Source organism: Anguilla anguilla, chromosome 13, assembly GCF_013347855.1.
Source record: "Anguilla anguilla isolate fAngAng1 chromosome 13, fAngAng1.pri, whole genome shotgun sequence".
In the NCBI taxonomy this organism is placed as follows: Eukaryota; Metazoa; Chordata; class Actinopteri; order Anguilliformes; family Anguillidae; genus Anguilla; species Anguilla anguilla.
In genome coordinates, this window is record NC_049213.1 from 4,038,874 (window position 1) to 4,066,415 (window position 27,542).

General features: G+C 45.5%; 1 protein-coding gene across 1 annotated transcript; it reads left to right on the top strand.

Annotated features, from left to right (window-relative positions):
• The first annotated feature begins 10,604 nt into the window (after positions 1-10,604).
• Positions 10,605-27,006, top strand: soat2 (sterol O-acyltransferase 2). Its single transcript, XM_035387426.1, has 14 exons — positions 10,605-10,682; positions 11,568-11,713; positions 11,893-11,946; positions 13,448-13,555; positions 14,330-14,612; positions 16,665-16,746; positions 17,954-18,038; positions 20,317-20,362; positions 21,139-21,268; positions 22,683-22,780; positions 23,288-23,386; positions 23,634-23,769; positions 25,394-25,539; positions 26,900-27,006. Exons 2-14 carry the CDS (start codon positions 11,595-11,597, stop codon positions 26,954-26,956), a joined length of 1,443 nt encoding a protein of 480 aa, XP_035243317.1. The 5' UTR covers positions 10,605-10,682; positions 11,568-11,594; the 3' UTR covers positions 26,957-27,006.
• Positions 27,007-27,542: the final 536 nt, after the last annotated feature.

Here is a 27,542-nt window from a genome sequence, read left to right on the forward strand (position 1 = left end):
CAGTCCAGCTGATAGGGGTACTTCAGGACCGCGACGGGAACGGCTAACGCATCGATGAGCGCTTTAATTACCTCACATCTGCTCATTCGCTGGTGCGCTGGGGTTGCAGTCGCTGTCATGGAGTCGGGGGGGGGGGGCGGGGTTAGGCCTCAGCACGCTGACGAGGCGGGGTTAGGCCTCAGCACGCAGAAGCAAAGCGCATCCTGAGGTCATCACGCCGATTGTCTTCTCTGGGCTTTTTGGCCTGTAAAGGCCTCCGTATTCAGCGATGCTTCGCGTGATTCATGGGTAGAAGCAGGCCAGGAACATTAGCTATTAGTAGTGAATTCAAATGACTGAGCTGTATAAGAACCATTACAGGGAGACGTTTTTTTTGTATACATATATACATATAAATATATATATAATTTTCTGAACTGTAACATATTGTCTATTTCACTTTGGCTGGATGTTTCTGTACTGATTAATAGCATTCCCCTGAAATGTATCTGTTGTAGTCTTCCCCTGCTTGTCAGTTATTGATGTAAACAGGAGAGATGGGAAAAAAAGAAAAAAAAATCATTTTACAGTAACTCTGTAGCAACTATTTTTATACACCACTATATTTGAACATTAATTTATGAAGTTTACATATCCTATTCTTTGCTCTATTTAAATATGCATTAAGTTGATGATTACTGTGGAATGTAATGTCTGTAAAAGTTTATTTTCTTTTCAAAATGGTGTATTTATTTATTTATTTATTTATTTATTTATTTATTTATTTATTTATTTATTCATTTATTCATTCATTTATTGTTGATAGTACTGCTGAATGCTAAGAAATCAATCTTGTAGTAAGACAAGTCCCCTATACGGAAAGGAAATGATTAATTGCACGACCTCATTAACTGAAATACAGTTACCATCTCTGTATGTGTGTGTGTGCGTGTATGCGTGCACGTGTGAGCACTATGTCTGCGTGTTTGCGTTTGCAGAATAGCTATTCCATTTGCAAGGCTAAAGCAAGATGAGTGGGATGCTTCACTAGCCGCTTAGTCCTTTTAGCAAATGGCTAGACTACTCAGAGACAAATAAGGGATAGGACAGCTGTGACATCACTTTACAGATAAAAATCAGAGAGAAGTTTCTCCAGTGGTCATTGGTGGAGACTACTGCATGTCTAATACCTATGGAGAGGAAGCGTAGGCACAGCTTGTCCACCAATCATCATCAGTGTTGTTCTGTTGACTGTTACCAACATACTTTGTGATTGGTGGAGCTCCACTCAGTTTTCTGCCGGCAAGGTGATGTCACCGCTGTCTTGGTTAATTAGATAACTTGAACGGGAAGTCAGATGTGGTGGGCGGAGTCAGAGGCCCTCCCTGGGTGTAGGCCCAGACTGAGTGGTGGGTGGAGTCAGAAGCTCTCCCTGGGTGTAGGCTCAGACTGAGTGGTGGGCGGAGTCAGAGGCTCTCCCTGGGTGTAGGCCCAGACTGAGTGGTGGGCGGAGTCAGAGGCCCTCCCTGGGTGTAGGCCCAGACTGAGTGGTGGGCGGAGTCAGAGGCTCTCCCTGGGTGTAGGCCCAGACTGAGTTGTGGGCGGAGTCAGAGGCCCTCCCTGGGTGTAGGCCCAGACTGAGTGGTGGGCGGAGTCAGAGGCTCTCCCTGGGTGTAGGCCCAGACTGAGTGGTGGGCGGAGTCAGAGGCCCTCCCTGGGTGTAGGCCCAGACTGAGTGGTGGGCGGAGTCAGAGGCTCTCCCTGGGTGTAGGCCCAGACTGAGTGGTGGGTGGAGTCAGTCATTGCCTTGCCAGCCAGCATTGGCATGTGACCCCCCCCATTCTGGGTGTCCCTGCTCAAGCCGGCCCCCTCCATGCCCCTCCCTGCCGGCCTCCTGATCAGACAGTCAGGAAAACGGGAGGGGCGGAGCCTGCTGCAGGGTCCAGTCAGGGCCCTTCCGCTCGGGCCTGTAGGCCAACAGTCCTTCAGAGCTTTAGGGCGGCTCACTGGCTCCGCCCACAAGGCTAACTTCCTGTCCCGCCTCCGTCCCGCCTGTCACTCACACTGTCAGACTCTCGCCACTGTGTGTCCCGCAGAGAGGAGGCCGGTGTGCTCGTTTCAGTGAGCGCCTAACGTTTGTCATTCAGTGCTAGCGGCTTCTGGCCTGGTCAGCGTTAATTAACTGCTCTGATTGGTCACGTGTGCATATGTTAATTAACTGCTCTGATTGGTCGCGTGTGCATACGTTAATAAACTGCTCTGATTGGTCGCGTGTGCATACGTTAATTAACTGCTCTGATTGGTAGCGTGTGCATACGTTAATAAACTGCTCTGATTGGTCGCGTGTGCATACGTTAATTAACTGCTTTGATTGGTCGCGTGTGCATACGTTAATAAACTGCTTTGATTGGTCGCGTGTGCATACGTTAATAAACTGCTTTGATTGGTCGCGTGTGCATACGTTAATAAACTGTTTTGATTGGTCGCGTGTGCGTACGTTAATAAACTGCTTTGATTGGTCGCGTGTGCATACGTTAATAAACTTCTTTGATTGGTCGCGTGTGCATACGTTAATAAACTGCTTTGATTGGTCGCGTGTGCATACGTTAATAAACTGCTTTGATTGGTCGCGTGTGCATACGTTGTTAAACTGCTTTGATTGGTCGCGTGTGCATACGTTAATAAACTTCTTTGATTGGTCGCGTGTGCATACGTTAATAAACTGCTTTGATTGGTCGCGTGTGCGTATGTTCCGAGCCCAAAAGAAAGACTGGAATCGCTCTTTTGAAAGTTAGATTATACATTTTTCAGAATGTAACCATCCACACAATTGGGAGGAGTCGGGTTTTGTGTAATTTGTCTAACAATGCTGGCTTTTGCACTAGATAGGGGATGTTCAACGGGGAATAGCCTGATCACTTGTGTGTCTATCCATGTTTTCTGTCTGAGTTGTAACAAACTTATGATTTTGCGGTCATGTTAGTACAGTGCGTTATATACATTTAGCGAAACATAGGTGCACTTGGTTAAAAAAAAAAGGAATGGCGGATATTGTAGAGATTAAAAAAAATAAAAAAAAAACGAAAGAAAATGTTGCCAATTGGACACGTGAAAACGTCACTGTTTTTTGCATTTATTTATTCATTTATTTACAAGTGTGTGAAATACTGCATGCGGTGCAACCTGACTCTAGCTTCTGAGAAATAAACGATCACTGAAGAAATAAAACCCATTAAAGAGGATCCTGTGTACATGCCAGTCGACTTGGTCTCTTCTTTTTCCCAGGCATCCTTTCCCATCTCTGCTAAGCGTGGGTTTGTCTATAAGACTTTGGAATGAGGTTATTAGATTAAATAGCATAGATTCATGCATGTAGCAATATGAAGAACTCACAGTGTATTTACAAAAACATTATGATATTATAATGGTAGGGAGATAAAATGATCAGTGATCAGATCAACGGAAGTGCCTGATAACTGTTATTGTGCTACAGTCGTGGGTGGAGCTGGGGTCATGTGACCTGGAGTCTTCGCTCTGGGGGCCAATAAAACGAGGAGAAGAGAAGAGCAGGGTCCGACAAGGGTTGGTAATGCTTCCATGGCAACACTATCAACAGCAGTGGAGGGCTCCATTTTATGATGTCTTGTGTTCTTAATGGCTTTCACTATCATTGAGCTTGATTTCCCACAGCACATTAGCCAAATAACATGATAGGATACTAATATTAAAAAAAACACACTCTGGGCATTACCGAAACATTTTAAAGCTGAAACGACTTATTTAAACGTAGAACGTGACTAACAATAGCCTTTAGTCTATGCTGAATATATACCTGAATTAACTGCAGCACTCTGCACCACCACCAGAACCCCCCCCCCCACACCCCAAAAAAAACCTGAGGAAAACCTAGGAAACCTTTCACAGTGAACGTTCTGTTCAAAAGACAGAAGGTTTTAAACAGAATACTTTTAATTTATATAGAATAAAACTCAATGTGTTAATTGAACAGGAGGTGCTCATATTTGTATATCATTGTGTTCTCATTGTTACATTTTTAGATTTGTTTAGGTGTATGTATTGAATCATACATTAGCAAATGAAACAGTCAAAACTCAAATAAATTAAAAGGTCTTAGAACTACTTCTAATTAGGTCAATCTTAATCCCAGTTTAGAATATTAGAATAATTATAATTTTATGGAAAAACGTACGAGAAGAGAATACTTCTCTTTTAATCTAATCACACTTTCTTAGTCTATTCATAATACATAATTGTAATGCAAAAGTCCACCCTAACATAAAGGCATGGTCACAGAATAAATTAATGTGTGTGTGTGTGTGTGTGTATGATTGTCTGCATATATGAATGTATATGTGTCTGCACATGTGTATGTTTGTGTGTGTGTTCATGCTTACGTGTGTGTGTGCGTGCTTGCATGTGTATATGTGTGTGTTCTTTAGTGTGTGCATGTGTGTGTGTATGTTAGTGTGTGTGTGCATGCTTGCGTGTGTGTGTACACATGTACGTGAGTGTGTACATGTAATACTATCTTTGTGAGAACCAAATGTCCTCACAAGGATAGAAAGATGAGGAAAATTACGGAAAGTGAGGACCTCACAATTTCAAGAGGCTGTTTTAGGGTTAGGACTTAGGGTTAGAGTTAGGGTTAGAATTAGGTTAAGGTTAGGGTTAAGGTTAGGCATGTAGTGGTTAGGGTTAGAGGTTACGGAATTAATGTAGTCAATGGAAATCAGTCGGAAGTCCTCACAAGTATAGCAGTACATAACTGTGTGTATGTGTGTGTGTGTGTGTCTGTCTTAGTGTTTGTGTGTATGTGCATGTGTGTGTGTGCGTGTTTATGTTAGTGTGTGTTGCGTGCATGTGTGTGTATGCACGTGTATGTTAGTGTGAGAGTGTGTGTGTGTGTGTGAATGTGTGTATGTTAGTGTGTGTGTGTGTGTGTGTGTGTGTGTGTGTGTGAATGTGTGTATGTTAGTGTGTGTGCGTGCGTGCTTGCGTTTGTGTGAGTGTATGCACGTGCATGTTAGTGTGAGAGTGTGTGTGAATGTGTGTATGTTATTGTGTGCGTGTGTATATGTGCGTGTGTGTGTATGCGTGTGTATGTTAGTGTGTGTGCGTGCATGTGTGTGTATGCACGTGTATGGTAGTGTGTATGTGTGTGTGTGTGTGTGTGTGTGTGTGTGTATGTTAGTGTGTATGTGTGTGTGTGTGTGTGTGTGTGTGTGTGTGTGTGTGTGTGTGAATGTGTGTATGTTAGTGTGTGTGCGTGGGTGCTTGCGTGCGTGTGAATGTATGCACGTGCATGTTAGTGTGAGACTGTGTGTGTGTGTGAATGTGTGTATGTTAGTGTGTGTGTGTGTGTGTGTGTGTGTGAATGTGTGTATGTTAGTGTGTGTGCGTGCGTGCTTGCGTGCGTGTGAGTGTATGCACGTGCATGTTAGTGTGAGAGTGTGTGTGAATGTGTGTATGTTATTGTGTATGTGTGTGTGTGTGTGTGTGTGTGTGTGAATGTGTGTATGTTAGTGTGTATGTGTGTGTGTGTGTGTGTGTGTGAATGTGTGTATGTTAGTGTGTATGTGTGTGTGTGTGTGTGTGTGTGAATGTGTGTATGTTAGTGTGTGTGTGTGAGTGTGAATGTGTGTATGTTAGTGTGTATGCACGTGTATGGTAGTGTGAATGTGTGTATGTTAGTGTGTGTGTGGGTGTGTAAATTGACAGATAGGAGTAAACAGTGATTGATGCGGGAGTAAATCAGGCCAAAGGCCGGTCCATAAACCCAGGTTACGGAGGGACACAGTTCACTCATTGCAGAGCCCACACACGAGGCTGTGCCTCTCTCTCCTGCCTAACCATCACTGGACCCCTCAGCAGACGCCCCTGGCGGGTCGGGAACCTGTGAGTACGACACACCCCAACCCCGTCTTTCCTCGAAGCACAGCCTGCTCTCCCATCTCTGCTACAGAGACAGGAAGAGCGTTAAGGACCGAGGCAAAGGCACGGCATTCAGGTAGGGAGGAAGTCACCTGAGACCAAAGCACTACGCAGAAACTTCCAGAAGTGATTTTTTTTTTGCAAAACCAATGTCTTTCTGAAACTGGAATGGATGGCTTTCTTGGACAGCACTTCTGTATTAAAGTATAGGTAGCCTGAACGAGGGAGAGTCTTTCAGTGTTGTTGTTCTCGTAAAACCTCAGTTAACCTGTGTCTGTTCATTACACCTTAATATTTATCAAGGTCAGAAACTAGCTCTAAATATTCTGGACAACAGGGGGTTGCTGAAGGTTTCTGGAAGTGTAAAATACAGAGAACAATTCTTATGGTTGCAGGACTTTCTGTTTTTATGTAACCTGTAAAACATACAGCCTCCAGTCAATGACTTGAAGATTTCTTAGGGAGATTAGCATGATGCATGTTTTTGACATTATTAATATCAAATACATTATTAAAAACTAAATTACTTTAATAACTTCATGTTTCATCGGCCTCACAGCTCAGAAAAACCATAGAAGAGGTATTTCAAGCATTTGACTAAAAACCACGCATTTCTATTTGTGATATTACAAAAATATACAAAGAAAATGTGAACTGTCGTCTTGGAAAATGTACTGTCTTTTATCCACATAGATGAATCCAGGTTCTGAAGTAAGGATTACTCATAGTTATATTATTTATACAATACACCTGCAAACCAATAGGCATTCAATGATACTTAACTAGTGATAAGAACATTTCTCATAATAGCTATTTTATGACATCACACTGATAACAAGGAACATTCATTATGAACATAGTCTTTTATCCACACTGATAGGACAATAGGAATGTGTTTTAAAGGCACCTAATGTTGCAAAGTGCTTCAGGCTGCGAACATGACATAAAAAGTATAATTTACTAAGGTCAGGAGCTGAATAAGATAATAAACCTGAACAGTGAGATACAGTAAGATAGTAGCAGTAATAGTAGAGCAGAGAGATGGTGTGAGACCTACCAGTCCATCTGAAACCTGACCCTAACCCTAACCCTCCGTCTGGACTCTTTTACACAAGAACAGTCTCCACCCAAAGCATACCTTTCAGGGCCTGATCAAATCAACTTTGCTCAGGTTCGACAGAATATGCACACAGTATACAGATTTTGAAGAGGCCACCAAAACCGTCTTCAATGCATTAAAACCAAGGGGGGGGGGGGGGGGGGGTATTCTAGATCTTTCCTCTGACAGATCCGGAAGACATTGCTGACTACGAAACTACAAGACGCTAGAAGAACCCTCCCACTCATCACCACCTACTCTGCACTCAGCAAAGCAGCAAACAGGAACTCAAACAGAACCTGTCCAGGACCCTGCAAAACACAGACCTGCTGCAGGACTACAAAATCATCTCTGCCTACAGAAAAAACAAGGACCTCACAGACCGTCTGGTGAGCTGCAAACTACCAGAAATCAACACTGTACCCACACAAGACCTGATACTTTACCAACAGGCCACTGCAGTCAAGAGCAACATGACAAACACAACATGCCATATTAAACAAGCACTTAAAGTCAATGTATACAACTGCATAAAAGTTATGTAGTGTAATCACTGTGGCATAAAATATGTAGGAGAATCAGGTAATAAGATTAGGACTAGTTCAGTGGAGCTCATATATAGCATTAAAAATGATAAAAACACAGACACACACCTAGTTGCTCATTTCCTTCACCATGGACATGAGGCACCAGAAATATTGGGCCTTCAAACAAATGTCAGCTGGACAGCAGAGGCCAGACGCAGGACTGAAAGACACTGGATTATTAAACTTAACACCAGATTCCCAGTTGGGCTAAATACAGTAAACACACATTAACGTCTACACAAGAGGGACCAAATTCTTCCTTCTCCAGAGTACACAGTGCAAACTTCTCTTTCCCAAGGGGCCCTCATAAGGGGTAACTTGGGAAAGAAGGATTTCTCCTAATTTAACCCTCCATTTGAACCCTCACCTTCCATCTGAACCCTAACCCCTAATCCATCATCTGAACCCAAACACTCCATCTGAACCCTAATCCATAACCCTCCATCTGAACTCTAACCTTCCATCTGAATCCAAACACTCCATCTGAAACCTAACCCTCCATTGGAACCCTAACACTCCATCTGAACCCTAACCCCTAAGCCTCCATCTGAACCCTAACCCCTAACACTCCATCTGAACCCTAACCCCTAACCTCTATCTGAACCCTAACCCCTAACACTCCATCTGAACCCTAACCCCTAACCCTCCATCTGAACCCTAACACTCCATTTGAACCATAACCCCTAACCCTCCATCTGAACCCTAACCCCTAACCCTCCATCTGAACCCTAACACTCCATCTGAACCCTAACCCCTAACACTCCATCTGAACCCTAACCCCTAACCCTCCATCTGAACCCTAACCCCTAACCTCCATCTGAACCCTAACACTCCATCTGATCCCTAACCCCTAACACTCCATCTGATCCCTAACCCCTAACACTCCATCTGAACCCTAACCCCTAACCCTCCATCTGAACCCTAACCCCTAACCTCCATCTGAACCCTAACACTCCATCTGATCCCTAACCCCTAACACTCCATCTGAACCCTAACCCCTAGCACTCCATCTGAACTCTAACCCCTAACCCTCCATCTGAACCCTAACCCCTAACCTGAAGCACAAAACCAGGAGCAGGTAGCAGGAGGGATCTGAACGCTGGGAGGAATTATCCATAAGCATTCAGAGAGAATCAAAATGGCTCCGAACACATCTTAATCTGGGAATTGTGCGTGGTGTAAATCTCAGTAGAATTTATGCAGCAGATAGTGTACAGTATAATTACACCATATCTCCTCATTATGTACTCTCATGTTCTTATGTTCTAGATGGGCCAAATGGCCTGTTCTCCTCATTATGTGTTCTTATGTTCTTATGTTCTAGATGGGCCGAATGGCCTGTTCTCCTCATTATGTACTCTCATGTTCTTATGTTCTAGATGGGCCGAATGACCTGTTCTCCTCATTATGTACTCTCATGTTCTTATGTTCTAGATGGGCCGAATGACCTGTTCTCCTCATTATGTACTCTCATGTTCTTATGTTCTAGATGGGCCGAATGGCCTGTTCTCCTCATTATGTATTCTTATGTTCTCATGTTCTAGATGGGCTGAATGGCTTGTTCTCCTCATTATGTATTCTTATGTTCTTATGTTCTAGATCGGCTGAATGGCCTGTTCTCCTCATTATGTGTTCTTATGTTCTTATTTGGTGAACAGGTACCAGCGCAGTACTGTTGTGACCCCAATTTGTTTAACAATGAGCAAAGCGTGGGTGCTCTGGAAATCACGATCCCGTGGAGAACCTTACCTAAAATGAGTGCTCTAGATAATCACCCCCCCCCCCCCCCCCACGCCCCACCCTGCTCACTTCCTGTTTGTCTCTACAGGTCTCAGAGCCAGTGCCTAAATCACCCTTAGAGATGCCATGGCAACCCATGGCACAGGCAACAGTATGCGGCACCGTGGCGATGCCAAGGATCACCACGGCAATGCCCCGCCTTCAGAGACCGATCCTAAGATGCACGGTGAGTCGGCCCTCCCTCCAGTGGCTGAAAGCCAATGAATGAACAGCCAACCCTCCCTTTAATGACTGATAACCAATCAGTGACGTGCCAGCCACCCATGTGATGACCAATAACCAATCAATGAATTGCATTTTCATAATGACTGACGTACATTTTTGCATGTAAATAAAGGATGATTCCCTTTCAAGAGCCAATCCATGAATACAATGCAGGGATGGACAGTATTTAATATACATTTACTTATATATATTTCATATATAATATAGGTTTGCTTTTTTGTGTAGTTTCATACCTCTGTGCAACCTGCAAATCAGCCTGCACTTCCACCATTTTGATTTGTAGTTTATGGATATGTTTGCTTGGGAGATACAGGATACATTAGCATTTAGCATTTCCTTGGCCAAAGTCTGAGGTATATCTGCATAAATGAAATTAATGGCGATTGACAATCACATGTAAATTAGCACTGAGGCAGAAACGGGTTTATGGGTGTTTGTGTGTGTGTGTGTGTGTGCATGTGTGTGTGTATGTGTGTGTGTGTGTGTGCGTGTGCATGTGTATGTTCATATGTGTGTGTGTACGTGTGTGTGTGTGTGGGTGTGCGTGCATGCTTGTGTTCACGTGCGCATGTGCGTGTGTATGTCTGTGTTTGTGTGTGTGTGCGTGTGTGTCCGTGTACGTGTGTTCGTGTGTGTGTATATGTGTGTGCGTGCGTGTGTATGTTCATATGTGTGTGTGCTTATGTGTGTGTGTGTGTGTGTGTGTGTGTGTGTGCATGTGTATGTCTGTGTGTTCATGTGTGTGCATATGTGTGTGCACGCGTGTGTGTGTGTGTGTGTGTACGTGTGTGTGTGTATGTGTTGTGTGTGTGTGTGTGTGTATATGTGTGTGCGTGCGTGGGAATGTTCATGTGTGTGTGTGTGTGTGTGTGTGTGTGCATGTGTATGTCTGTGTGTCCATGTGTGTGCATATGTGTGTGCACGCGTGTGTGTGTGTGTGTGTGCACATGTGTGTGTGTGTGTGTGTGTGTGTGTGTGCAGGTGCCGTGGAGGCTGAGCCTGAAGAAGATGATTTGATTCAGTGGAAGAGACACATAGAGGTAAGGAAAGTGATTGATAGCTGTCTGTTTCCAGGTTTTTGTTAGTAAGCATTTTTGTACGTTAACCATTTTAACAAAATGCAACAAAACATGTGAGCCATCAGGCCTGGGGAGACGAAGACTCTGAATAACCTAGGACACGGTGAAGAGATTGAGAACATAGAGCACAGCATCTGATCAAAGACATAGAGCTGCGTGGCCTTTGTTTGAGCTGTACCAAAAGCAAGACAGTGGGGGCATAAGAGCACTCATTTCAGCTTGGTTTCAGTTTCACTTTTTATTATGATCTTGATTCCTTTAGAGCAGGGGTCCTCAATCTTATCCAGGAAGGGCCGGTGTGGGTGCAGGCTTTCGTTCCAACCAAGCAGTAACACACCTGATTCTACTAATCAACCCCTTGGAATCTCTGCTAAGCACCTTGATTAGTGGAATCAGGTGTGTTACTGCTTGGTTGGAACAAAAGCCTGCACCCACACCGGCCCTTTCTGGATAAGATTGAGGACCCCTGCTTTAGAGAGTCGTGCTCTGACATGGAGCCAGAAGGATTTTGGTGTGTTCCAGCTCAAGTTCTTAATTTAAGCCACTGATTTGCCTAAAGAGTTCACACACCTTGTTTTTAAGGTCCAAATTGGCTGCTGACTGAAAGGAAACCATGGAAATCTGCAGACACTTCAGCCCTCCAGAGCTGGATTTTATATTCTCAGGACTTAAATCTAAACTTAACGATGCCCTTGAATATGCAATACCCTTTTCATGGGCCCTCAGAGAAACCCTCTTTAACTGACCTGAGAAACAGGTGAAAGGTGACCCAAACGCTCCATGTGGAATTGAATGAATGCGTGACTTCATCAGTTGTTCCCTGTTGCCGTGACGACGGCCCTGCAGCAGGTGAAGGCGGAGCTTCTGGAGCAGATGCAGGCGTCAGTCAGCGACCTCCTGGACAAGGCCATCTCCGAGTCCCTGCAGTCACACCCCCGCCATGGCCGCCTCGTCGCCGGGGGCGACAGCCTGGCCAAGGGAAAGTCCAGGAGGTGAGGTCACTGAACCAGGTTTCAGAATGTTTCAGGAAAAACTTGCAAAAAAACTGCCATCAGCCTCTGCTGCTCCATCTCAGGAGTGGCCTGGCATCCTTAATGAGCTGAAATTCTAGCAAAACTTACTGCTGACATGTTTCACCCTGTTCTAATTTATTTATTTTATTTATTTCCAGAACTGACAAAATGGAAGACAGAAAGGTGTTTATGAACAGAAGATCAATACTGGAGTGAGTATGTGAACAGGGCCATCTTGTGGCATAAATGCTCTATGTGGTTGTTTAGGGCCATAACCGCTAGGGGGGGCCACACGACCACGAGGGGGGGCCACACAACCCAATGTTTATCTAAGGTAAATAACGTTATTTTCGTAATAACCTTATTCATCCCCTATCGCGGAACTAGTGGTATTTCATAACAATGCAATGTAAGAAGGATTAGGGCCACCAAAATCCTAGGGCCCACCCTGTATGTGAACTCCCCCAAATGAGCCCCCCCAAAAAACTATAACCTCATATTTGGTGGGGTCACTAGAATGATGTCTGAGATCACAATCCCCCCCATCAGTGAGTACAATCTCTCCCACAGTCCAGCCCCCTCCCAGGCCACAATTTTCACAGACCCCTGGGGGCAACCCCCCCCCCCCCCCCCCCCAAAGAAACAAAAGCCAGAATGTAGTTCATCATCTCTGTTTAAGTACATCAGACGCAAACCAAAGGTAATTCACTCGTAACCGATGACGCCAGGAAGCACAGATCGCCCCTTTGTGCGGTGGAAGAGCAGATTACGAGGCAGAATCATTTGGGCGGCGTCACGCAGGAACACAGTCATCTTCACAGTGACATTTCTCTGGTCTCAAAGTGACCAAAATCAACATAAACACTGTCTGAGTCAACCTAGAGTCAACAACGGCTGGAATTTTGAGCATGACTCAAACACAATGGGAGCCTGTGTACCTGTGGGTAGCATGCATTAAATGCACTCCAAACAACCCTCACAGTATCCTCCCACCTAGTTGCTCAGCAATCTCAAAAATACAGGTCATTTGGCAATTGTGCATACAGTAAATATGTACTACATGGCCAAAAGGATGTGGACACCTGACATCCAACATCTGATCAAAAATTATGGGCATTAATATGGAGTTGGTCCAGCCTTTGTTACAATAACAACCTCGACTATTCTGGGAAGGCTTTATTCTAGATATTGGAGCGTTGCTGCAGGGATTTGCTTCCATTGAGCCAGAAGAGCATTAGTGAGGTTGAGCACTGATTGGGCGATTAGGCCAGTCTCGCAGTTGGCCTTTCCAATTGATCCAAAAGATATAAGATGGGGTTGAGGTCAGGGCTCTGTGCAAGCCAGTCAAGTTCTTCCACACTGTTCACGACAAAACCATTTCTATATGGACCTCGCTGTGTGCCCGGTGGCATGGTCATGCTGATACAGGTAAGGGCCTTTGACCAAACTGTTGGGAAAGAGCAGAATTGTCTAGAATGTTACTGTATGACATAGCATTAAGATTAGCCTTTAACAGAACTAAGGGGCCTTGCCCAAACCATGAAAAAACAGCCCCAGTCTAAGGGATGTCCAGATACTTTTGGTCATATAGCGATAATTTGCCAAAAACCTCTTATTTGGATGCGCAGTACATATGTACTGTGAAGGGAAAACTGAATATTCACTTTTATTTCGATGGGTGACATTTAAGGACCTCTCCTTCCTTCCCCACAGCGAGCTGTTTGAGATCAACCACATCCGGACCATCTACCACATGTTCATCGCTGCTCTGTTCCTCTTCATCTTCAGCACCTTGGCGGTGGACTACATCGATCAGGGCAGGTAGGGCGGAGAATATGAGGAATCACTGAATGGTTAGGATTTCAGTAGCCTGTTTAGCCCTGTTCAGCATTGTTTAGCCCTGTTCAGCACAGTTTAACACAGTTTAATCCTGTTTAGCCCTGTTTTGCAGGGATCAGCACTGTTTAAACCTATTTAGTCCTGTTTAACCCTGTTTAGTGCTGTTTAGCCCTATTTAGTCCTGTTTAACCTTGTTTAGTGCTGTTTAGCCCTATTTAGTCCTGTTTAACCCTGTTTAGTGCTGTTTAGCCCTATTTAGTCCTGTTGAACTCTGTTTAGTGCTGTTTAGCCCCATTTAGTACTGTTTTGCCATGTTCAGCCCTGTTCAGCCCTGTTTGGTCCTGTTTAGCAGTGTTCAGCCCTATTTAGACCTGTTTAGCCCTGTTCAGCCCTGTTCAGCCCTGTTTAGTCCTGTTTAGCACTGTTCAGCCCTATTTAGCCCTGTTTAGCCCTGTTCAGCCCTATTTAGCCCTGTTTAGCCCTGTTTAGCCAGTTCAGTCCTGTTTAGCCCTGTTTAGTCCTGTTCAGCCCTGTTCAGTCCTGTTAGCGGGTCCAGCCCTGTTTAGCCCTGTTTAGCCCTGTTTAGCCCTGTTTAGCCCTGTTTAGCCAGTTCAGCCCTGTTTAGCCCTGTTTAGCCCTGTTTAGCCAGTTCAGCCCTGTTTAGTCCTGTTTAGCCAGTTCAGTCCTGTTTAGTCCTGTTTAGCGGGTCCAGCCCTGCTGCCTGTGTTGTTTGGTTATGGAGTGTCACCCTGCCAGGCTTGTGCTGGAGTTCGACCTCCTGTCCTACGCGTTTGGGAAGCTCTCCACTGTGCTGTGGGCCTGGCTGCTCATGTTCAGCTACACGCTGGCCGGACCGTACCATGTCCTGGGCACCTGGGGGGGACTCTACCACTCCAGCCGCTTCAAAGGGGTGCTTACGGCGGGGGCCGGGCTAGTGCTGGCGGCCATGCAGACGTGCATTCTGGGTGTTTTCCCCATTTACACGGTCATTCACCACCAGCTGCCCCCCGCCTCACGATTCATCATCATTCTGGAGCAGGTAGGGTCACCAACAGGCCCCCATCAGCTGGGACGTCCCATATCTGTCATGTATTCTAGTTTGTCATATGTAGCCCTTTTGTGCATCATGCTTTTGTATTGCTACCCTGTGCAAAAAATATTATTTATTAGGGTTAATAGATATATAATCGTAATTAAATAAGATCATAGCACTACAGGTCCCAGCAGCATTCCACCTCTCCCCCATCACACCTTAGCACACCTGAGTGCGCTGTTTAATGTGCTCAGTTACTCCTGGCAACGGGAGGGGCACTCACACGGCAGGTAAAGTGCTGATGGGATGTTGGGCCTAAATGGGACAGAGTGTGTGGAGGTGTGTGTGTGGAGGTGGGTGTGTGAGAGGAACACACAGGTGTGTGGAGGTGTGTGTGTGGAGGTGGGTGTGTGAGAGGAACACACAGGTGTGTGGAGGTGAGTGTGTGGAGGTAGGTGTGTGAGAGGGAAACACAGGTGTGTGGAGGTGCCTGCGTGGAGGTGGGGTATGTGAGAGGAACACACAGGTGTGTGGAGGTGAGTGTGTGGAGGTAGGTGTGTGGAGGAAAACACAGGCTCACAGTCAGAGAGCAGGACAGAGAAACAGCTGGCAACCTGCTGGACCTGCAGCTACTGACCCACAGCCCTGGCAAAGCACACTGTGCCAAGCCTCACTGGCAAAAGGAAAAGAAAGCACTCTGCGTAATGAGGGTCGATAACTGGCCTGTATCTGCTCTCAATGTCACCATGACCGCCACGCCTGTTAGATAACCCCTTTTTTTGGGTTCAGCGCCTTGGCAAGACGCTAGCATCCAAAGTCTGCCGCTCCGGCCTGCCAGTGTAAGGCAAACGGCTGGCCAGGAAAGCCATGTCTGAGGACTCATTAGCTAATGCTGAGATGGCAAAGGCAAGGCTGAGTGAGTCACTTCCGCTAGCAGTAAACATCGCGCTCACTGACTGATTCAGTCAGAGATAAAGCAGGGCTGGAGTGGGGGGGGGGAGCAGGGAGGAACAGTGTGAGAGAGAGGAGGAGTGTGAGAGGGGGGAGGAGTGTGAGAGAGTGGAGGACTGTGAGAGAGGAGGAGTGTGAGAGGAGGAGCGTGAGAGAGGAGTGAGAGAGAGTGGAGGATTGTGACAGAGGAGTGTGAAATATAGGAGGAGTGAGAAAGAGTGGAGGAGTATGAGAGAGGACGAGTGTGAGAGAGTGGAGGAGTGTGAGATATAGGAGGAGTGAGAGTGGAGGAGTGTGAGAGAGGAGAAGTGTAAGAGGAAGAGTGTGAGAGAGGAGTGAGAGAGAGTGGAGGAGCGTGAGAGGAGCAGTTTGAGAGAGGAGAAGTGTAAGAGGAGGAGTGTGAGAGAGGAGTGAGAGAGTGGAGGAGCATGAGAGGAGGAGTATAAGTGGAGGAGTGTGAGAGAGTAGAGGAGCGTGAGAGGAGGAGAGGAGAGAGGAGGAGTATAAGAGAGTGGAGGAGTGTGAGAGAGCAGAGGAGTGTGAGAGAGTGGAGGAGTGTGAGAGATGATGAGTGATAGAGTGGAGGAGCATGAGAGGAGGAGTATAAGTGGAGGAGTGTGAGAGAATGGAGGAGTGTGAGAGGAGGAGTGTGATAGAGGAGGAGTGTAAGAGAGTGGAGGAGCGTGAGAGATGAGGAGTGTGAGAGAGTGGAGGAGCATGAGAGAGAGGGGACATTTTCCTGGCCTTAGCTGCAGCCCTCCGCTCTGCTGACCTGTACTTCAGCGATGTTTCAAACACATTGTTTTCCTAAGAGTTTCTGCCCAAGGGCCATTGTTAGGGGCCTGATATTTCTATGGCCAGGCAAGTGGGGTGATGAGCGAGCATTTTCCACAAAGAAGGGACATTTAGCCACTTTGAGGCATCTTTAGTTCAGCTGTGACCCTTGGGCGATAGAAACCATTACTCTACATTAGCGGCATTTATCAGAAGCCATTATCCTGAGTGGCTCACTGAAGGAAGTGGACAGGGTTTCTGAACAGCTCAGTAAAAGCCCTGGCAGCTGCAGGATAGGATCGGTAGCACGCTGATTCTTCTCTTTGCTTTTAGATCCGCTTCCTGATGAAAAGCTATTCATTTATCCGGGAGAATGTTCCAGAAGTCATACACAAGACAAAACAGGGTAATACAGGTAAAACAGGGTAATATCTCAAAATACTATAATACCACTGCACTATATTCACTTTGTTACCTGACTTCAGTGACAAGCAAGCCCAGAGATTTCAAGCTGAAATCGAGGAGGACACAACTGGCAGTATGCAATTCAATCATTGATTGGCAGAAGGATCCACACACCTTCTTTCCAAGGCCTATTATTGGCTGCTGATTTAAAAGAAACCAAAAATACTTCCTGTCCCCCCTGGTCAAGAGTTTGAGAGCCCTGACCTAGCAGCTTAACATGACTAGAGCCAAAAGCAGCAGACCCCATCCCTGGTCCTGGAGATCCACAGGCTCTACAGCCTTCTGTTTTCACATTTGAAATCCACATTTGAGACCCTTTGAAACCGGGTTAGAATGTAAGCTAGCTCTATACTAGGTTCACCATCACTTGTTACCAAGCCGATATTAAAATTCAGCTGGGTTTTAGGTCAAAATGGTCCCACAGCATGCTTGTTATCCTGGCTAGCTAGCTAGCTAACTGTTGAATTACATTCAAAACAGAAGCTACAATAAACGCAATTGTATACAGAGATATGGAAGAAAATGTGTCCTGTAGCCATGAGTTAAATACAGAATGTCTATTCTACTGTCCAAATAAGGGAGGATTCCATGTTTTGTGGGATGATTGTCAACCCTAAATCAAGCTATAAGCTAAAGTGTAACTACAACCGTGATTCAGTGTTGCCTTCAAGAGTGAAATTAGACATTGAAAAGGGGAGGGGATGTAACAATAATTCAAAATCTAAAGAATGACCTTGCTGCTTTAGAATGTTGGATTTTGTACATCATTAATTTTAGAGCTGTTAAAAGGCCGAGGTGGCTGGTTATTGAAAATTAATTCACACGCTTGGACCAGTCAGATTTGAGTATTCAGCCAAGCCATTGTATAATTAGTGCTAAAACTAGACCCTACGGTCTAGGACCAGCATTTGGGGTCCCCTAGTAATATGTTGCTTTAACTATTTAAGGTGTGAGATCACAAATATGTGTTTAGAATGTTCTTAACCGAACATTCTAATGCTGATGTCACAATCGCTACTGGTAACTGAAAGCCATGGAGTTCTAGAACACTGACTCAGAATTTTGAAAAAAACATTAAAAAGACAAAAAACCCTACTTTTCAAAGGGTTAGCCTGCTGCACTCAGTAAAGTCTAACTGAGCTCTATCTGTTATTCAGGGACATCTCCCAGATTGCCCACATTCTCCAGCTATTTGTACTTTCTCTTCTGCCCGACGCTGATCTACAGGGAGTCCTACCCCAGGTGAGGCCAACGCTCATACACAACCGTACATTTCATTTACTTCTTTTTTTGCTTTTAATCTTCCTTTCACCAGGCGGTCCCGTTGAGAGACTGCATATGATCTGTTTACCAGTGGAGGTCTGGCCATGTGTGCAGTACACACACTGTGTGAAGGCTTTGATAGACATCAGCGACACACGATTAAGAGCAGATACTGGAGACAGTTCCATACCTCCTGAATATCCTCCAGGAATGTTGATTTAAAGTCTTTCAGCAAAGCAGCTCTCTGGAGCAGGGGTGTCCACTCTCATCAGTTCACATAGAAATGTATGCCTTGTAGTAATTTGATCAAGGATTGAGAGCACAGATTATAGGACCTGCCGATGGCTATAGCATACAAAAGATGAGCTGTGTGGCCAAAAGTATGTGGACACATGACATCCAATATCTCATCCAAAAATGTGGGAAATAATATGGAGTCGGGCCACCCTTTGCTGCTATAACAACCTCCACTCTTCTAGGACGGCTTTATACTAGATGTTGGAGCATTGCTGCAGGGATTTGCTTCCATTCAGCCAGAAGAGCATTAGTGAGGCCCGGCATTGATTTGGCAATTAGGACTGGCTCACAGTTGGCATTCCACCTGATCCCAAAAGTATTGGATGGGGTTGAGGTCAGGTCTCTGTGCAGACCAGCCAAGTTCTTTCACACCATTCTCAACAAAACCGATTTTATATGGACCTCGCTGTGTGCCAGGGGCATTATGCTGAAACAGGAAAGGGCCTTCCCCAAACTGTTGGGTGTTGTAGTCTGTATTTCCCGGTCACTTGTCTCCCCAGTACTGTCTCTGTGTCTGTGTTCCCTGAGCTGCTTCACTCCCCTGTACTTGTGCGATTTCACTATTCGGGTGGTTCCGGGTTTTCATGGTTTCCCCCCTTCTTTCCAGTCTCGCTTTACTTTCTTCCTGCTGATTTCTAGTTTTACTAATTTCTACTAATCCCTACTAACTTATAGATTGTAAAGTACTAACCTCACTAATATACTAACATGTGAATATTACTAATGGACTAACACACACTAGTTTTGGGTTTTTGATAGTTTAGATCACTATACTAATACATTAACCAGTCTCCCCTTTTCCATGCTGCGCTGTAGCTCCACCCCTTTTCTTTCTAGCCTGCTCTAACGCTGAGTTCTGCAATTGCCTGCACCTGTCTCTTGCTCTGACTGCACCTCTCTCTCTCTGCACGTGTTTTACCTGCTTCACCCAGGCCGTCTATTATCATTGTTGTCTATGTGATTCCAGTCCGCGTTTTGTCAGTCCCCTGTCATTGAATTAGTTTTCCTAATGTTCTTCACCTGGATGTTGTTTGTTACTCCTCCCTCACTCACTTAACCCCTCCTTGATTGTTATCTTCCCCAGTGTATAAATGTCAGTCTTTTCCACCTGTTCAGTGTCAGAACGTTGATCATATTCATTGTGCCGATTATTTGTAAGCCTTTGTCTATTGAGATTCCTGCGACACCCCTTTGCCCGACTTCGAGTTTGCCTGCCCCTTTTGGTTTTGTTTGCTTCTGGTTTGACCTTCGCTTTGCCTTGACTTCTATTTTGCCTGTCCCTTTGTACCTTCGCAATTCTGATCTCCTGGTTTTTGATTTTTTGCCTGTCTTTTCACTATTCTTTTGGAAACTCGATTTGGCACCGTCCTCTCTCTGACTACCTGGCTTCGAACCTCGGACTGATTAAAGACAACGTTTTTTGGATTTCCCTGGTCTGCGTGTGGGTCCTTACACAGAACATCACAGTTGGGAGTATCACAGAATCATCTAGAATGTGATTGTATGCATTGAGATTTGCCTTCACTGGAACTAAGGGGCCTAGATCCAGGCCATGAACAACAGCCCCAGACCAAAGGGTGTCCAGAAACTTTTGGTCATATAGTGTGTGACTGTAAAGCTCAAAGAGCAGCTTCGTAAAGACAGTGTTCCCAAACTATACGTAAAAAGGCTTTTAGTCTGTGCTTCACAGTTCACTCATTTACTGAGATAGGTAGGCACTCCTGAGGACGGGGTATGCTAACAGTCCTATGTTCTAAGGCCCAATGATGCACAGACTGCAGAACTAACAATGAGTTATACACAGCTCAACAACTTACATACACGGCTATAGCTTTGCTTTATGTCAAAGCACATATATGCTCCTCTTGATTACCAATGTGCCTGATTTTCTGTTTTCCCTAGTTTTTAAATCAGTATTACTACCTTTAATCATTTGTTTAAATATGATATCTCATAACAGGAACCCCTACATAAGGTGGAACTATGTTGGAGTGACCTTTGCTCAGGTAAGTCAGTGTTCCGTTTTTGGGCTAAAGAGGAAACTAAATTTCCTGTCTCTCTTCAGTTGAATTTGCACCTGTTTGCATATCCCCAGGCAAGCAAAGCAAATCTAAACAGTTCCAACATTGTATTGTGTATTGTATTGTGGAATATTGTATCCATGGCAGCTAGTGAGTGCCTCCGTTACACTCCATTACATTTTATTAAAACAAATTAATACAGGGGTGATATTATTTATTTAAAATATCAATTTAGTGCTAAATAGAGATGTGCCAATATTCCTTTTATATGTTTCTGTATGATAAATACTTTTTTTTGTTTTAAAATTTTATTATGCATTCTAAAATGCATAATTTTTTGGGTCTTGCAACTCACACAACACAACTATTGCACTTGTGTCCCAGGATTTAATCTACCTATTTGCTTCCATTGACTTCATGTGCACCTGCACATAAAATTCCTTCCTCTCAGCACCAGGGATTTTGGGCCCCATGAAAAGATTTGACAATAGGCCCCACCACCCCAGGCCAGCCAAAAAAATCCAGGGCCCTTGGAATTGTCCTAACCCCCCCCCCCCCCCCCATACAGCACCTCTGTGCAGCACACAGTTACTTAATTTAAACATATAAACTCTGAAATCTTGATTTAAAAGTAAACTCCATTTGAAATCCTTGGCCTCAGGAGTATATTAGAGGACTGCATTCAGGCTTGTGTAACTCAGGTCCCCCACCCAAACGGGCTCAGACCGCGTGTGTTTGAGACCTCTGCTGTTCTCCTGCAGATCCTGGGCTGTCTGTTCTATGCATACTTCATCCTGGTGAGGCTTTGCATTCCTGTCTTCATGAACGAGAACAGCCAGCCCTTCAGCACTCGAACCCTGGTCCTCGCGCTGTTCCACTCCACCCTCCCAGGTACCCGTGCCGCTGAGTCCCCCTGCTGAACGCTGAGTCCCCCTGCTGAACGCTGAGTCCCCCTGCTGAACGCTGAGTCCCCCTGCTGAACGCTGAGTCACCCTGCTGAACGCTGAGTCACCCTGCTGAACGCTGAGTCGCCCTGCTGAACGCTGAGTCCCCCTGCTGAACGCTGAGTCCCCCCTGCTGAACGCTGAGTCGCCCTGCTGAACGCTGAGTCCCCCTGCTGAACGCTGAGTCCCCCCTGCTGAACGCTGAGTCGCCCTGCTGAACGCTGAGTCGCCCTGCTGAACGCTGAGTCACACGCTGAGTCCCCCTGCTGAACGCTGAGTCCCCCTGCTGAACGCTGAGTCCCCCTGCTGAACGCTGAGTCACCCTGCTGAACGCTGAGTCCCCCTGCTGAACGCTGAGTCCCCCTGCTGAACGCTGAGTCCCCCCTGCTGAACGCTGAGTCGCCCTGCTGAACGCTGAGTCCCCCTGCTGAACGCTGAGTCCCCCTGCTGAACGCTGAGTCGCCCTGCTGAACGCTGAGTCGCCCTGCTGAACGCTGAGTCCCCCTGCTGAACGCTGAGTCGCCCTGCTGAACGCTGAGTCACCCTGCAGAACGCTGAGTCCCCCCGGCTGAACGCTGAGTCCCCCCGGCTGAACGCTGAGTCCCCCCGGCTGAACGCTGAGTCCCCCCGGCTGAACGCTGAGTCCCCCTGCTGAACGCTGAGTCCCCCTGCTGAACGCTGAGTCCCCCTGCTGAACGCTGAGTCCCCCTGCTGAACGCTGAGTCACCCTGCTGAACGCTGAGTCGCCCTGCTGAACGCTGAGTTGGCATCTAAATATGAATCCCACAAACCATCAGCTACTGCTGGGATCATGAGCGTTTCTGCCACGTGCGATCGGTCACATGAACCAATCAGATTTGGGAATGTCACTCGAGCACCTGGAATGCTGGGTGGGGGACAGTGAGTGTATTTGCTGATTAGAGTGTTGGGCTCAGTTTGGGAATGCTGCTCTTCCTCTGGGGAATGCTGGGTGGGGGAAAATAAGGGTAATTGCTGATTAGTGTGTTGGGCTCAGTTTGGGAATGCCGCTCTTCCTCTGGGGAATGCTGGGTGGGGCACAGTGAGTGTATTTGCTGATTAGAGTGTTGGGCTCAGTTTGGGAATGCCGCTCTTCCTCTGGGGAATGCTGGGTGGGGGACAGTGAGTGTATTTGCTGATTAGAGTGTTGGGCTCAGTTTGGGAATGCTGCTCTTCCTCTGGGGAATGCTGGGTGGGGGACAGTGAGTGTATTTGCTGATTAGAGTGTTGGGCTCAGTTTGGGAATACTGCTCTTCCTCTGGGGAATGCTGGGTGGGGGACTGTGAGTGTATTTGCTGATTAGAGTGTTGGGCTCACTTTGGGAATGCTGCTCTTCCTCTCAGGAATGCTGATCCTGCTGCTCGCCTTCTTCGCCTTCCTGCACTGCTGGCTCAACGCCTTCGCTGAGATGCTGCGCTTCGCCGACAGGATGTTCTACAAGGTGAGACTCACACACACACACACATACACACACACACTAACATACACACACACACTACACACACATACAAGCTTCTCTGGGTTACAGTCACCTTTCTCATCTCAAGTTAAACTCAAACCATTGAGCAGGTTTCATTCTCAGTCGCTTCTTTCATTTTTGCCTGTTTGACAGTTCAGGCAGATGGGCTTCTGACAGCTCCCACAGAGAGAAGATGAGTTGGCATTCCTATTGGACAGGAAATAATAGCTCTCCTTTCCCATAGCATTGAGATTCATTTGTAACATTTAGCCCTGAAACTCTGAAAAAGATAGTAGTTTATTCCTTTTTCCAGCTAGTTTATCATCCCAATTTCTCCTGATCAACCCATTTTATTAGTTATTGTACCGTTGAGCAAAGGTACTAAATCTGTGACATCAGTAACACGCCCTGTTACGTGTAACAATGATGAATAATAAATGTGTCTTTAAAAGACTTCACTCAATGCTAAGCTCCTCCCCTTTCTCCCAGGATTGGTGGAACTCCACTTCCTTCGCTAATTACTACAGGACCTGGAATGTGGTGGTCCATGACTGGCTGTACTCCTACGCGTATCAAGACTTCCTCTGGGTAATCTCCCCTCACTACCAAACCTGAGTTATCAGGTGTACAGTTAGTGGATGATTAATGTCTCATGTATGTGATTATTTGCCTTAATGACTGTGCTCCCAATTTCAGGTTCAAAATACATATTTCTGCTTTTTTTGTTATGACTGTATACTATGTTTCATTTATAAACAGCAGCCTCAATCGTTCTGATTCGTCGAATGCTGATCTCACGCCACCGTTCTGACCTCTGACCCCTGACCCCTCCCAGCTGTCCAGGCGCAAGTCTCGAACGGCAGCCATGTTGTCCGTGTTCGTCGTGTCCGCGGTGGTGCACGAGTACGTCTTCACCGTCTGCTTCGGGTTCTTCTACCCGGTGATGTTCTGCCTCTTCGCCGTCATTGGGGGTGAGTGAGGCGAAGCTGGGTCGAAACAGCTCATTTCTCCGATGCAGTTTACCGCCGGTTGATTCAATTAGCGGTATTAATGTGACGAGCAGCGCTTTGTCGTTTGAATGCATAACAACGCAATTCCTTGCGCCCACACCCCCAAACCCCCCCCCCCCTTTGACAACATCGGGTGACACCAACGGTCGACCGCACCGGGTGTCACCAACCCTAGTGACGCCACTGACCGGTATTCTTCACTGACGATCCATTCATGCAGGTGGATATTTCCAGAAGGAATTATCTGGAGGGTAGAATGGCAGTGGCCTCTCACATGATCAAACCTGCGACCTCAAATGGTTTGTTATTCATTTTGATCCCCTCTGGAGAATGCCTATAATGATACACAGTGTGAGAAGTCAACCTGTCAGCAAAGGGCTCTTTACAAAAATAACGTAGAATAAAAATGGATGGATCAGATCATCACATCTCTCTTTTAGTGCATAATTATTTTACATTATCAGCCACATACTGAAAACCCAGTTGTTTTCACTGTATTTTGGTTCAACAAACCTTGAACATTGAAGTATTTTTGTAAATTTATTACCCCTGGCTGTGCTGCATCCAAGACTATATCCTCATACTCACCTGCTAAGCAATACGTCCTCAATGTCCGTGAACGCTGGTTGTGACCCAAATGACTTACAGTACATCATCTCTGCTCTTTGCCTAAACCCTTATGTACGCTCCTTTGTAAATTTCTCTGCACAATGCCCCTACTAAATACCTAACGTAAATACAATGCAATGTTTCGCTTTTCTGCACCAAAGACTGGAGTGAATTCTGAAAGCTACTGGCTCTGCCCAGCGGTTCGACGCTGAGTCTTTTTAAACACTGCCTCTTTGAGGAAACGCCCTGGGGTATCGCAGCTGCCTCGGTGACATTCCCCAGAAACTCAGAAATAAAAACATGCGATCATCACATGATCGTCGTGTGATCTTCCTGTGGTGGAGAATGAGAGGGGCGTACTAGAGAAACAGCACAATTTAACAAAAATACGGAGGTCATTCTAGAAGCTAAATAATGAGTGATATTGGATTTCCACTTCCTTGTTTGGAACTGTTCAGAGATTAATCTGTGAATAATGCACTGATGGGCAGTGTGCTTTTTTATTTGAGAGCACGGTGTTTACATGGGATTAACTTCATTAGCCTGAATGGGATTAAGAAAACACCAGAAACTGTAGGAATAATGAGTGCTTCCCACACACCTTACTCTGGTAAGGTATTGAATTTCCTACGACAAAAATTCAACAGTTCAAGGTAGATTTGATTCAGAGGATAAGGAAGAAATCCCGCACTTACAATCAATAAGTATTGCTTAATTATGTAAACGGTACACTGATTTTCAGCAAAATGCACATAAGGTCATTTGCTATATGTGCTTCGGTTCGCAAAACACAAGCATATCGCAAACTTAGACAAAAAACAGATAAGAATTCTGCCATTAACCATAAATTCATTCCAATTGTCAAGCAATATTGAACTCCTTGTCTACCTGCCTGCCTGCCTGTTTGTTTCTCTTTCTGTACACATGTCTGTACATCCTTATAACTTCTCCCTCTTCCTCTTGGCCTTTCTGTCAGTGGTGTTCAACTTCACCCTGAACGACAAGCGCAAAAGTCCCGTCTGGAACATCATCATGTGGATCTGCCTGTTCATTGGCCAGGGCATCCAGGTGTGTCTCTACTGCCAGGAGTGGTACGCCCAGAAACACTGCCCCCCCACTGGGGTGAGTTCTGCCTGGTAACAGCTACACACACACACGTGCGCACATACATGCTCACATAAACACATACACACACAGACACACACACACACGTGCGTGCACACAAACACACACACACATGCTCGCACAAACACACACACAGACACATACATACACACACACACACGCACACAATCACACACGCATGCACTCACTTATACACATACACACACACATACACGCATGCACTCACACTCATTATTATTATTATAGTACTCACTGCCTGTGTAAGAACACACATCACATGCAGTCATTGCAGGACGAGCAGAGTTTTGGCCTGGTGGCTGAGTGAATGGGGATTATGTGGGGGGAGTATTTATGGGGGGGTGGGGGTGGGGGGGGGGCATGGGGGTATTTACAGCGCTGTAATCGGCTGTAATTCCCCAGATGTGAGCTTCCTGTCCTGAAGAGACAGATGGCACATGAAGCATTCGCTTTCGTCAGAAACAGACGAAACCCGTCGTGTTGGAGACAGGCCGAGCAATTATTCAACCTAAACACACAATTCCCCCCACACAAAAAATACATCAATAAACAACGCTTCATTCAGCCAAACGCTGGTATTGAGAGGTTATTTTAGACGAGCATAAGAATAAATATTTTGAGAAAGGAGGCGGAGATCGTGAGTAATCTTAAAAGACTACCGTTACGCAAGTTTAACTGTAGGACATTCCAAACTAACCCAGTAATGGGTTAACGTTTCGTTTTCTTAGGGTGTGGAAAGTTTTGAAAACCTCTTTATTTTATTGGGCTGCCAACAGATCTTTAATGTGTTGAAGTGTGAGGTGGATTTATTTACAGTGGAGCTGTTTTTGGTGGGCAGTTGATAGAAACGTTACAATGTCGTTACAGTGCTATTACTCCTCACAACCTCTCTGCAATGTTGTAAAACGTTGCAGCAACGTTTTCAGCATGACGTAAATGAGATATTATCTGCTGGGCGACAGAAAGAGGAAGCTGCTAATTTGCATTGGGCTAGATTTCAGATAAAACTGTCCAACGAACACCTTACACCCTGCAGAAAATATACTGGCCCTGACTAATACAAATGAGATTTCGTAATTGAAAAACAGAAATGTGTGTTGGAGAAATGTCAAATCCTCAGATTTTGCAAAGAAACGTCTTACTGAGCGAAATATACATAATCATATAAACAACGTTTTCCTGAATATTGGTTCAAAGGTATTTGTTCCCTCAAAACCAATCAGAATTTTACTGCTGCCAAAAGGATTTGTGTTTTGAATGTTTATTTGACCCAGCTCTGTCTGAGACCCCAGATTTAAAAGTTTAAAATCTATTTGTTTTTTTTTCTGGGGGGGAGCAGAAAAGTGTTTGGGAGCTGGTGATTCCCCGTTCCTGGTCCTGCAGCTACCAGCGGTGATCTCCTTCTCACCATGGCCACCAGGGGGAGCCGCTCAGCCGATCAGCCGATCAGCCCTCGGAGTTCTACGGTCTCTCTCTCTGTGGTGCTTGTGGTGCGTGCCTCAGCCCTGGCTCACCCTGTTCTGAAAATGCAGGGCTCCTGTGGACTGGATCAACAGCAGCAGAAGGGATTTAAATCAGCCGCTCGAAAGAAAAACAAGAGGGGAGTTTATGAAGCAGAGAAACTTGGAACATGATCTCTGTCTTCTCTTCCAGTACTCATATTGGTTCCCACATTCATTTTGAGACACAATTCCAGCCAGAAAATCAGTGTTATAATGAACTAATTTTTTATTGTACCTCAGCGAAATCTCTTAATGACCAAAGGTTGGATCAAATTATTTTACTTTTTTATAATCACCATGCTTAAGTTAAACCTTTTTTGTATTATACTTTATGCTTTTGTACGTTTTATTGTAACCATTGTAAAATTTAATTACAATATTCAATTAAAAGAAAAACTTTTACCGCTACAACTTTTAGTGAGAAACAACTTGCTATGCACTTTGCTAAAAACAGTTCACCTGCAACAGTTATCCTGGGTT